Source organism: Psammomys obesus, unplaced genomic scaffold, assembly GCF_907164565.1.
Source record: "Psammomys obesus unplaced genomic scaffold, mPsaObe1.curated_primary_1811, whole genome shotgun sequence".
In the NCBI taxonomy this organism is placed as follows: Eukaryota; Metazoa; Chordata; class Mammalia; order Rodentia; family Muridae; genus Psammomys; species Psammomys obesus.
The window spans coordinates 19,496,774-19,509,253 of record NW_026596046.1 but is presented as its reverse complement, the minus strand read 5'-3'; the positions used below and the strand labels follow the sequence as shown (position 1 = coordinate 19,509,253).

At 47.3% G+C, this 12,480-nt stretch overlaps 1 protein-coding gene and 1 long non-coding RNA gene across 5 annotated transcripts in view; one reads left to right on the top strand and one right to left on the bottom strand.

The window, feature by feature from the left end:
• The window catches only part of Fsd2 (fibronectin type III and SPRY domain containing 2), a 29,866-nt gene extending 20,241 nt beyond the window's left edge, over positions 1-9,625 (top strand). For both annotated transcript variants that reach the window (XM_055623466.1, XM_055623465.1), the window contains 3 exons: positions 32-164; positions 5,136-5,312; positions 7,587-9,625. In XM_055623466.1, coding sequence (XP_055479441.1) covers positions 32-164; positions 5,136-5,312; positions 7,587-7,839 — 563 coding nt within the window. In that variant the 3' untranslated portion in view covers positions 7,840-9,625. The remainder of the gene's footprint in view (positions 1-31; positions 165-5,135; positions 5,313-7,586) is intronic.
• Positions 9,626-11,603: 1,978 nt separating this feature from the next.
• The window catches only part of LOC129688558 (uncharacterized), a 7,664-nt gene continuing 6,787 nt past the window's right edge, over positions 11,604-12,480 (bottom strand). For 2 of the 3 annotated variants that reach the window (XR_008721965.1, XR_008721966.1), the window contains one exon: positions 11,604-11,827. This is a non-coding gene — a long non-coding RNA (uncharacterized LOC129688558). The remainder of the gene's footprint in view (positions 11,828-12,480) is intronic. The other variant, XR_008721964.1, reaches the window with a different exon arrangement.

Sequence of the window (12,480 nt, the reverse complement as noted above, 5' to 3'; positions counted from 1 at the left end):
GCAACTGGTTGGGGCTTCTCTCTCTCCATAGGAAGCTACTTCCAATTGAACAAGGACAGCTGCCACCCCTGGCTGACCGTTTCTGAAGATGGCTTGACAGTGGTTCGAAGTGAGAAGAGAGCTTTCAGAAGGGAGCCGCCACCCAGCAAGACGAAGTTTACCAGGTAGCTGACTGCCTCACCACTGCCTGCCGCAGCCCCACCATGGAGCACTCGGAAAACTTAACCTAACGCCACTGCCACTGCTGTTCAAAGGAAGTGAGATTATGGCCAAAGGATGCAGCTGATGGGGAGGGACTCCGCCCAGGGAGGTCCCAGGCTGTGGGGACGATGGGGTCTGGGCAGGCTATCAGGGCACATAGCACAGAGACAGACCCCAGGCACTGACCGCTTTCCCCTGTCGCCGTGAAGGTTTCCCCTTAGGTCAGCGGTTCTCTGTGGATTGAGACCCCTCCGGATGTGGAACGACCCTTTCACAGGGATCGCCTGAGACCATCTGAAAACAGAGCTATTATGTCACTATTCACAACAGTAGCAAAATTACGCTCATGAAGTGGCAGCAAAAGTAATCTTACGGTTGTGGGTCGCCACAACGTGAAGAACTGCATTGAAGGACTGCAGCATTGGTTAGGCTGAGATACACTGCCTTAGGTCTTGTCTTCTCGGAGGAGAGTTCTCCCAAGAGCACAGTGTGGCAAAGCGATGCGCGTGCTGCGGAGCTGGAGGGAGGGGGCCACAGCACAGCGGCTTCTTTTGTAGCTTCTTAATGAGTTCTGTGAATATTTACGAGTCAGGTAGCCTGTTCCTAAGGTAAGGTGACTCCTTTCCCTCCCAGTCAAGGTGGGCCTGCTCTCCTTTTTAGTGTATTTCTTCTGAGCCTCCAGAAAAGCCAAGAGGAGTCAAAATCATGACGCAAGTGATGCCTGACGCCCGGTTTTCTAAGGGTTCAGCTCCTTCACCAGTGCACATGTGTGGCAGTTGGGGGAAGCATCCTAGCTACTTAGTTTCTGGTGGAGCAGGAAGAATTGACTGCAGCCGAAAAATATTTACCTTTTCGCCCTCCAGGATCGCCAGTCCCTCTCAGTGCCTTACATCTACCTGTTTGCCTGACCCATCACCCTCACACCAAAGATCACATCTCCCTTAGACCAATGTGGTGGAGTGGGCCAGTGCTAAAGCCAGTACAGCAAACTTGGTACTTACACAAGACCTGAAGGCAGGGCGTGCCCGAGGGGCTGTCTGTCTGTCCAGCTTGCTCGCTCCTTCCGGAGCTCAGTATATTATGCTGAGCTTTTTACTTAAACTATTTTTTTTTTTCTCCAAGGAGTTATACAAGGCTTAAAACAGGGATTGGAGAGATGGCTCAGAGGTTAAGAACACTGGTTGCTGAACTTCCTGAGGTCCCAGGTTCAATTCCCAGTGACCACCTGATGGTTCATAAACATATATAATGAGATTTGGTGCCCTCTTCTGGCCTGCAGGCATACATGCAAGCAGAATACTGCATACATAACAAATAATTTTTTTTAAAGGGGAGCTTTAATCGGGAGAAAAATGAAAGCAACAGAAGAAAAGGGAGGGATTAACTGCCAAGGCTAAATCAATTTCCAGGCTTAAACAGTAAATAAAGCCTCTCTACTGTCTAGTAGGGGCAAAAACTAGAGTTCAGAGGATCTGCTGAGGAAGAAAGTAGCTCTCTGGTCCTCAGCAGCAGCTGGAGACACAGCTCCATGCTGCCAGCCTGACCAGCCAGAGGAGGCCTCTAATCAGGTGAAGCCCAGATCCAATCACAGACAGTTTCAGAACTCGTCAATATTCGGTAAAGCTGGAGCGTACTAGAAGCCTTTCCCGTAGATTAAGCACAGGTTGGAGGGTCAGGTGGAGGAGTTTGAAGAAAGAACTGTTGCGTGTGCTTATGGAGGTGCAGGTGTGCCGAAGCAAGTCCCGTTGAAGAGGGTTTTCAGTTTATTTTTGAGAAAATCTCGTGTAGCTGTGGACGAGCGTGGCTGTCTCATCTTCATGCCTCTGCTCCCCGGGCACGGGACGCCAGGTGGTACCCCGCCACACCTGACTCTGGAAAATGCTTTTGACCATCCCTCTGTGCAGGTCCTTCTTAGCTGGTCTAGCAGCTCATCTTGAGACATGAGAGAACCTAGGAGCCATTGTCTTGGCTCTTTGAGGGGTCCAGCTGAGCTAGGTAACCCCATTTTAATCTGCAATGGCCACGCTGCGAACAGGGGTGGAAGGAGAGGTATTGTCCCTGCTCTCGGCTGGACCCTTTAGGCAGGGACTCTTCAGACATGCCTATGAACGAGGAAGCAGAGGCACGCAAGGCCGTCCTCATGTGCTTTCCATTGCTGTCACCACGACCAAGAGCACCTTGGAGGGGAAAGGTCTCATTTCATCTTACACCTTCCAGTCTACCACAGCGGGAAGTCAGGGTAGAAACCTGGAGGCGAGAGCTACAGTAGAGGCCCGGGGAGAACACTGCCTCCTGGCTTTCTCCCCACGGCCCACTAAGCTACCTTTCTTACACAACCCAGAACTACCTTCCCAAGGGTGGCACTGCCCACAGTGGGCTGAACTCCCTCACAACTGTCACCAACAAGAAAATCCCTAATGAAGCTGCCCACTGGCTGATCTGATGGTGGCTTTTTCTCAACTGAGGCTCCCTCTTTCCAGGTGACTCTTGTTTGTGAAAAGTTAACAAAAACAAACAAACAAACAAACAAACAAAAACTAACTGGCACAGAGACCCTAAGGAGGATTTCTTGGGAAGGCTGTGTTTTGGGAGCTGACAGGGCAGGTAAAGACTTTGAACACACACACACACAAACATGGAAGCCAGAAGACCCTGTTTAAAGAATGACATACATACAAGTAGGCTGGCAGGCATGCTGTACTGGCCCATACAGGTAGAGGCAAAGCAGGAAAAATTGATAAAATAGTGCCCCTGGAGTCCTACTCTTTAGATGGTAGGAATTATTGAAGGACTCAATGAAGAACGGTACCCCTATCGAATTTACCTTTCGGAAAGAGCACAGTCCATGGAAAGGTTGGGGATAGGAGGGGCAGAGACTGGTAGATGGGGACCAAGAAGCCCTGATTAAGGAGCAGCAAAGTGGATGAGCAGAGCCCATACATTCAGCAGATGCTTAGGGAGGAAAACCAGGCTGAGGACAGCAGAGTGGGGGGAGAGGGGCCGTACAGCCACTGCCATGATGTGCTGGATGGCTTCAGTCCCTTCCATAGGTTATCTTTTTTTTTTATTAATTAATTTATTTTTATTTTATGTGCATTGGTGTTTAGCCTGCATGTGTCCGTGTGAGGCTGTAAGATCTTGGAGCTACAGACAGTTGGTTGTGAGCCACCATGTGGGTGCTGGGAATTGAACCCTGGTCCTCTGGAAGAGCAGACAGTGCTCTTAATTGCTGAGCCATCTCTCCAGCCTTCCATGGGTTATCTTATTCAGTGATCGTGACAACTTTTCTAGGGTCGGGTGCTCATCAAGCGATTTGACAGATGAGAAAACTGAAGGGTTTTGGGTTAAATTACAAGTTGAATGTGTAGCTACAATGGTATTCCTGTCACCAGTCTTGGGAATCTTAGTTACCAAGGTGTGGAGGCCAGACAAGCTCAGGTGTTCTCAGGAACCGTCCACCTTGTTTTTGAGACATGGTCTTACTACTCAGCTAGTAGGGTAGGCAAGCTAAACCACCCTACCAGCTTTATGCCTTCCTGTCTTCCGTCTCTTCCCTTCCTTCCTCCCTTTTCAAGACTTGTCCTCTGTGTAGCCCTGACTGTTCTGGAACTTGCTCTGTAGACCAGGTTGGCCTCAAACGCAGAAATCTACCTGCCTCTGACCCCTGAATGCTGGGATTAAGGAGTGCACCACTGCCCAGCTACTTTATGTGTTTTTAAATTGTATTGTTTTGTGTGTGTGTACAAGTGTTGCCTGCATGTATGTCTGGTGCAGATCCCTGGAGTCAGACTTCTGAGCGACCATCAGTTACTGAGAAACACAGTGGTTAAGTACTCTTAACCTCTGTGCTATCTTTCCCGCCCCCAGCTTTATTTTTTCACAAAGGTTCCAAGCCTTGAACTTAGGTCCTCATGCTTAGAAGGCAAGGAGCTATCCCCGCAGCCCCCAAACAGTGAGTCTGTTAACCAAAAGGATGATTTGAGAGGTACAGAGCCCTCTCTGCTACACTTTAATCAGGGGCTCTAGGTGGTGAGAGAAGTGGGCACTGAATTTGTGACGGGACATGTGGGCTGCCTTCCCAAAGCTTTGCCTGGGCGATCACACAGGAGCTTAAAGAGCAGAAGAAAATGTTCAAAGCTTGGACAAGTCTTCCAGTCATGTTGGAGACCACATAAGGTCTGGCTAGCTGGCATAGGGATCTTGACATAGATGTTAACGTTGGAGGTTCAGGTGTGAAACGACTTGCAATGAAAACCTTCTGTTGAGCACTTGGCTGTGGACCGGAATGCCCCTTTGAACTGTCCAGGATGATGGCCAGGGGTCGGTTCTGATGATGGGCAGGAATTTGCTATCTTGCTTTTGGGTCACCCTCTGAATTCTTTTCAAAGTGTTTCGGGTCATCCTCACTATTAGTGTATGTGATGTACATGTTTGAGTACAGACACACATGTGCCATGGCACTCGGAGGGGACCAGAGGACAACACTGTGGAGCTGACTGTCTTTCCACCTTCTGTAGGAGCTGGTGGTGGGACGTGGGTCACAGGATTGCCCAGCAGATACTTTTATACCTCTGGAGTCTTGTCACCCCTCAGAGGTGACACAATACCTCAGAGATCCTCTGGCCAGTCACGGACTTCAAGCATATGGTGCCTTAACTGCTGTGCTGCAAGTTTTCAGTCCCTCCCGTCTTGTAACGAATCCACCTTCATTACTAGAAATGCCTTTGCCATTTTAAAGAGGCAACAGAACCTGTTGTGTAGGCTTTCGTGCTGCCTCGTCCATTGCCACAGTGTACCAGTCCGGGCTTCAGCATTAGCTATGCTTGTGCCGCCCTAAAGGAAGTGTGTTCCCACCTTTTAAAAGAACTCAGAATCTTATTCATGCTACACAAGAACCCTGACACCCAGACCACGCTTCTGCTTTCTAAAACCAGGTGTGCTGCTGTCATGGGAAATCTCATTCCAGTCCGAGGACGCCATTACTGGGAGGTGGAGGTAGATGAGCATTTGGACTACACCGTTGGTGTGGCCTGTGAAGATGTCCCTAAACAGGAAGACCTGGGAGCTAACTGCTTGTCCTGGTGCATGAGGCATACATTTGCCTCCTCAAGGTAAAGTCAATCTGGACTCCCAAAGGGAGGATTTGAATGACGCAAGAAAGAGGATTTTATCCACAGTAATCAAGGCACACAGATTTGCCCGGAAAACAGTCTCAGGTATTCTAAGAGGCGTGGCCATCTACTTCTGAAAGAGAAAGGACCAGCTAAAGCTCGCAGTGTGCTCTCCAGGTCCCAACAGTGTCATCTCGTTTTTCCCCTTTGAGTCAGGGTCTCAAGGGTCTCAGGTCTCTGGGGCTCACTGTGTAACTCTGGGTAGGCTGGAACCTACTATGTAGACCAGGCTGGCCTTGAACTCAGAGAGTTTCATCTGCTTCTGTCTCCCAAGGGCTGGGATTAAAGGTGTGCTCCACCATGCCTGGCCCATACTGTCCTCTGCTTTTATGGTGCAGTCAAAGGCCACCCTCACAGCAGCTGGATAATCCACCCACCATGAATGGTCAGAACTTGGATCCCAACACAGGCAATTTGGCTCCACAAGTGCAGTGCTTAACCACTGTCTCTCTCTCTCTCTCTTTTTTTTTCACTTATGCTCTGCTCCCGTGTTTCATCCTCAGATCTTCTGTGCAAGCCCAATTCCATCTTAAATCAGTGTGGCTAAGAGTTCCCATACCGTGACTTCTGCGGTTAAGCACTGCATAGAATAGCTGTGCATGGAATGGTTCCATAGGTGCGCAGGAAAAAAAAAATTCCAGAGTCCTGGCCAATTCACAGAATGTTTGGACTTACAAGGCCATGGCAACCACCTTCCTTCACTTGAAAACTTGCAACACAAAACACACATGCACGCACCCAAGTCCCCTACCACCTTCTAAGTACCTCTTGTAAGATGCAGCCTTACATCTTACAAGGTGGTGGTGGTACATGCCTTTAATCCCAGCACTTGGGAGGCACAGGCAAGTGGATCCCTGAGTTCGAGGCCCTCCTGGCCTACAGAGTAAGTTTCAGGACAGCCAAGGCTACACAGAGAAACCCTGTCCAAAAAACAAAAAACAAACAAACAAACAAAAAAAACCTAGCCTCTGACACTTTCTGGATTGATGAAGCTTGCCCAGAACCATCCATTATATTAGGAGGTTATTGGTTGGGTCAAGCATTAAGAGAACAGCAGCTTTCCTCAGAAAAAGATCAGATAGGAGTGGACTCTGCTAACCCACAGAACCACTATAGGGATGCCAGAGTTGCTCTGAGAGAAGCCAGGTACTTAATCTGAGCTAAGGATAAAGGTCAAAGGCTTCTTTTGTTTCAAAAGAGCAAGGGTCAGAGTCAAGAAGACAAAGGAAGCATGGGAGTTATGTGATGGGAGTTGGGAGCATGGGAGTCCAGATTCCAACTGCAGAGTGAAGGTGGGTGGGGCCGACAGAAGTTTCTAGCAATCATGTCGGGAGGGGAGAAGGGAAGCGGTAGAGATGAGGATAAACCCTTCAGTAGACCGGTGGTTTTGGTGCATAGTCTTGAGTCTGGGCTGTTTAGTGTGAAGGAGTGAGAAGGCGAACAGAGGTGGAGACCAGCTGGCTTGCTGACACTTAAATGTTGATCTAGGGAGTCTGAACCAACATACCAGACAACGTGGGTCTTCAGATGTCTGTGGCTCGTTTTGATTTTGGCCACTTTCCAAAGCACACAGGCCCACAGAGCGACAAGGGTACAGGCAGTGCTTGGCACTCGCCCGTGACAGCCAGGTGACCGCAGCCCCTGCTCAGTCGCAAGTTTAAGAACAGGATGCTATGGAGTCCTGGTTCAGTTTGTAGAGAAGGCCCACAAGGCTCCTCATTTTAAATGTCTTTATTCCAAATGAGTCACACACCAATTTCCTCTTTCTAGGTAAATTCTGACGCAGTGAAATTCACGGTTTTATATAAAAGCTTTTTAGGCACAGCGTTCCCTCAGGAAGAAAGTCCAAACTGTGTTTTAGGACTAATGTTAGAAAAAGGTAGTTTGAAAATGTCATGTTACAGTGGGGCATGGTGGCGCACAATCCCAGTACTCAGGGAGGCAGAGGCAGGCAGAGGCAGGCAGATCTCTGTGGGTGTGAGGCCAGCCTGGTCTACAAAGAGAATCCAGGACAGGCAAGGCTAGACAGAGAAACCCTGGCTTGAGTAAATGAAACCAAAACAGACAAACAAAAAAGAAAATGTCGTATTACTTGGTAGTCACTGATTACAAGGGACCAAATAGAAGGAGTATAAATTGAGTCAGTATGAAGCACTCTGCAAACAGTTCACCTATAGTTTCCAAAGCTTTGTTGTATCAACGTTGAATTTTCAGGCACCGGTATGAATTTCTGCACAACAGGACAACTCCAGACATAAGAATCACAGTTGCTCCGAAGAAGATCGGCGTCCTGCTAGACTATGAAAACTCCAAGCTGTCCTTTTTCAATGTGGACCTTGCACAGCACCTGTACACATTTAGCTGTGAGCTTCACCAATTTGTGCATCCCTGTTTTTCTTTGGAAAAGCCTGGATGCCTCAAGATCTGCAATGGCATTTTAATGCCAAAGCATGTCACTTTCTTTTAGGCCCTTCTGATGTTGTTTCCGGCCTTTCTTCTGTTCTCTCCCTCAGCCCCCTCACATTGCTGGCTGAACTTGGTATTCATGTTTCCTTCAGCCAGTACACACGAAAGCTCTAGTGGACGGTGTACTGGAACCCACTTCACCTGATGTGGATACATGCTGTGTGCGGCTCCCTACGTGATGCTTGGAGGGCCATTATCAGGCCAGGCTGTTAAAAGAGCAGTCGGGCTCTGAGCTCAAAGGGCTCCTGTGGGGTCAAACTACAGTTGTCTGTTTGTGGATATATAAAATATTTTGAGTCTCCTAAGTCTAGAGGATCAGGGAAGCCATAATGGAGGCAGCAGCCCCTGTATTTGTGACATTTCACTCTTTATCAAGAACAAGAACAGACTTCCTAAGGCAAGAAACTGCAGAGAAACAAGTCGGGTGTCCGTCTCAAGGCCGTCGTGGTGGGTTGAGTGAGAATCCCCCCAGAGGCTCATGTATTTGACTGCTTAGTCAGTGGGGAGTTGTACTAGTTGAAAAGGATTGGACTGATTAAAAGGTGTGGCCTTGTGGGAGGAGGTTGTGCTTTGAGGTTTCAAAAGCCCATGCCAGGCCGAGTGTGTGTGTCTGTCTCTCTGCCTGTGAATCAGGATGTGTCTCTCAGCTACTGCTCCAGCACCATGGCTGCTGCTATCCTTCCAGCATGCTTCCTGCCATGAAGACAATGGACTAAACCTCTGAAACTGTGAGCAAGCCCCCAATTACATGTTTTCTCTTCTAAGTGCTGCTCTGGTCATGGTGTGTCTCTCCACAGCAACAGAGCAATGACTAATACAGAAGTTGGTCCACAGACTGCTCTAACGGGCCTGACCACGCTGTTTGTTGGAAGAATATGAAAGACATTGGGACTTAGGACTAGAGATGTGGTTGGATACTTTAAGTGGGGCTCACTGGGAGCAGAGAAGACAGACTGGAGCTGATCTGAACTGTGGTGGCAAGAAGTTCAAGAGGGAATGAATATTAGTAAGTTAGCTATAGACCATTCTTGTGATATTTTGTCAAAGAATGTGGCTACCTTTTACCATGGCCGTAAAAATCTGCCTGAAGATAAATTTAAATTTTTTGGATTAGGGCTTTAGCAAAAAAGATTTCAAGACAGCCTAATACTGACCCTATTGTATGGCTACTAGGCTACTGCCCTTATGCCTATCTAGAATAAAAAGGAGTAAGGGGAGCAAGGAAAACATTTAAAATGTTAGTCTTGAGGAAAAAAGAAGCACCAGTAGATGATTGCCTACAGTCACATTCTATGTTCAAGGAGACAAAAAGTTTCAAGAAAAGCCTGATGCTAAATTGAATAAAGGGAGTGGTGACCCCAGGGCAAGACCCCACCTAGCTAAGCTTCTAACTTGTGAAAGGAATCAAAGGAAAACTTAAGCAGTGAGGGAAACCATCAACAACAGAAAGCTGGTGCAACTATGATTTAAAAAGGGGGCCAAGCTCCACCAGCCCCATCAAGCAGAGCTTGGCAGCTTCAGCCATGTGGTTCTGGCTTTAGAGTTAAGAATACAATAAAGAGGTTGAGGAATCTCCCTCCATCCACACTAAGGAAAGCCACTGAGGCCAGACAGGGGTGTCCCTACATGGAGGCCCAGAGTGTGAAGCTGTGAAGGGGAAGCCTGATTGCATTGGAAACCCCAAGGTGTTGGAGGTGCCAGAAACTTGGGATACCTCCCAAGAAGAGCTGCTAACAGGGAGTAGAGCCAGCCCAAGAGAGAGAAGTCTGTGGTAGTCAACAAAGCTAAAAGCAGTTGGAGTTCTAAAGAACGCTTTGACATTAGACATGAAGATGCAGGATTTAGTTAGCCTTGCTAGGTTTAGGTCTTGCTTTGGTCCAGCAGTTCCTCACTATGCTCCCTTTTCTTCTTTTTGGAATGGTAACATCTATTTTATGCCATTTTCTGTTGGAAGTATGTGATCTGCTTTTTTTAATTTTGATTTTACAGGGGGTTTCAGTTAAGAGATTGCCATGAGTCTGAGAAGACACTTTGGACTTTTAACTAAATAGTGTTAAGACAGCAATAGGATAGTGACTAAGACAAACATCTTTGCCCATATTTCCTAACAAAAGCTGGCAGCAGCTTGGCAAATTCCTCCCAGTGAGCGTTTACATGTTGTCTTCTCTCTCAGGTGGTTCTGATACCATACTAATTTTGGAAATAACTGTAAGATGCCTAAAGGCAGAGACAGTGTGTGCCTTGTTCGTAACTTGACCTTGGGGGCTAACAGGTCAACAGGTGCATACCAATACATGCTGTGTAAACAAGGACCTACTTCAGTCAGCCACTGTTCTTTGGCTTCATGCTGCTCTTGGTGAGAATGGTGGCAGGGCTTTCAAAACTCTAGCAAAGCACCTATGCCATGGAGAAAGGAAAGCCTAAGGGAGGCAGTGTGAAGGAGCAGGAGGCACCTGTGGCTCAATGGAGCATTATGCAACCCACCCACGCATGCAACCTCCTTGTGAATGGGGTGCTGTCCTTGTGTGCTGAGGAAGGGGCTGGGATGGACGGAGATGCTAGGAAGAGCATTAGCTATGATTCACTGTAGAAACCGTTGTGAAATGTGAGCAGCCGGATCTGAAACCAAGAACTAGGTCTGATGGCTATTTTGTACCTACTTAACTAAAACCTTATACACTGCCCTGTCTCCTCTCGAGCAAAGAAAAAACAGTATTTGTCTCAGGGATGTGAGGCTTCATGACAAACCTAAGTGCCAAGTAATAGGTGACATATGGTGTACACAGGGTGTTTCAAAGTAATCATCAGCTAGCCAAAGTCAAAGCTGGATCCTAGAGAAAGGGACACACTCTATCCATCAGTTCTCAGGTGCCCTGAGTTCTCAGGTGCCCTGCCTCACTGCCTTCATGACATTTCGTGACCATGGTACCTGGCTCCATCAGCGGCATTCCTGGCTCCCCTGTTCACATTTCCAATGCCCTCACGGTGGCTGTCAAAGCTCAGCACTCCAGCTGCAGAGCAAGAACTCCACTTATGAAGCAATAGGAGATTGAGTTATGCCACCAACACAGGCACGTCCTGCTCTCACCACCAGGGAAACATCCTTCTCTTTAGAACTTTGTTTTCTAGCACACTCATATTCTGACTTGGTAACAACTTTCATCTCCTTCCAGACTGTACTAGTGCAAACAGCAGTTCTGCTCCTGATTTATCACTTGCCTGGAGAGTTTAAGGGCTTCTCTGTCACACACACACACACACACACACACAAACCCACCCACCCCTATGCTCTGCCAAGCTGGGCCTCTTACCCTGACATAAGGCACTGCAGATGTAAATAGCTGACTGACACTGTTAATGAAATAGGCATGTGTTTATAGTGGAAGGTGTTTTCCACTACTGAAGCATACCATCAAATGGCAAGTACGGATCACAGACATGGCCAGTTTGAGTTCAGAGTTTTAGTGGGATTCTCGATGCTTTACGTATCACTAACATGGGTGAATGATGAAAACACGACACCTGTAAGATTTTAATACTTTTTTAATTTAACAAAATATCTACATCTTTGACATTTAAAGTTTACTTAAATAAGGGGTGACCAATTTCAAGCATCACAGTTACTCACCATAAAGAACCTTTGTTAGGCTGGGTGAGGTGGCGCACGCCTGTAAGCCCAGCACTCGGGAGGCAGGTGAATCTATCTCTGTGAGTTCAATCCAGCCTGGTCTACAAAGCGAGTGTAGGACAGCCAGGGCTACACAGAGAACCCCTGTCTTGAACTCCCCCCCCCCCCCAAAAAAAAGGAACCTTTGTTTAAGCATGTTATCTTCAAAAAGGAAAAATAAACCTTAAAAAAAGGAAAAACCTGTTGGGTTTTGTGATCTTTTCCAAGTCCTTATAATTCCATGTAGAAGCTGATGAAATTAAATTTCAACCAAGGGCAAGGTTTACCTCATGGCCACGTTCAGCTGCAACCTCTGATAAATCTAAAATGCAAAACAGAAAAACACAGAGAAATACTTTATGTCTGAGGATTTGTATGTTTGTTTGAGGCAGGTCTCACACGTAGTCCTGAGGGCCTGCAACTCGCTATTTAGACCAGGCTGGCCTTGACCTCCATGCCCAATATACAAAGGTATTTTTAAACACTGAGGCCTGTGACACAATCCCTGGCGACTGGGCAGATACCTGCTCTTCTCCCAGCTTTACCTTCTTGATGTGTAACTCCTGACTGAGTCACTGCACACATGCTGGCTCCCGACCCTAGCAAAGGGAGAGTCCATGAAGTCCCAACACAGGACCATGTTGGGAACTAGTGAGCACTGAGTAGATTATCAAAGCATAACATAGCATAGAGAATGTTCTCTATCTGCTAGTTAGTTACTACTTAGCAATGTGAGATATAGAATAGCATTGATTTCTGGTAAAATGAAGTAGTTTTTGTTTAGAGAATTTTTGTTTTGTTTTGGTTTTCACTGTTGGTGGTGGTTGAGCTTTGGTTTTCTAGTGTCTCACTAGGTAGTCCAAGCCAACCTTGCACTTGTGGCAATCCTCCTGCTTCAACTTCCCAAATGCTGGGATGATTACATACATGAGCCACCATGAATGGCAAAAAAAAAAAAAAAAAAAAAAAAAAAAA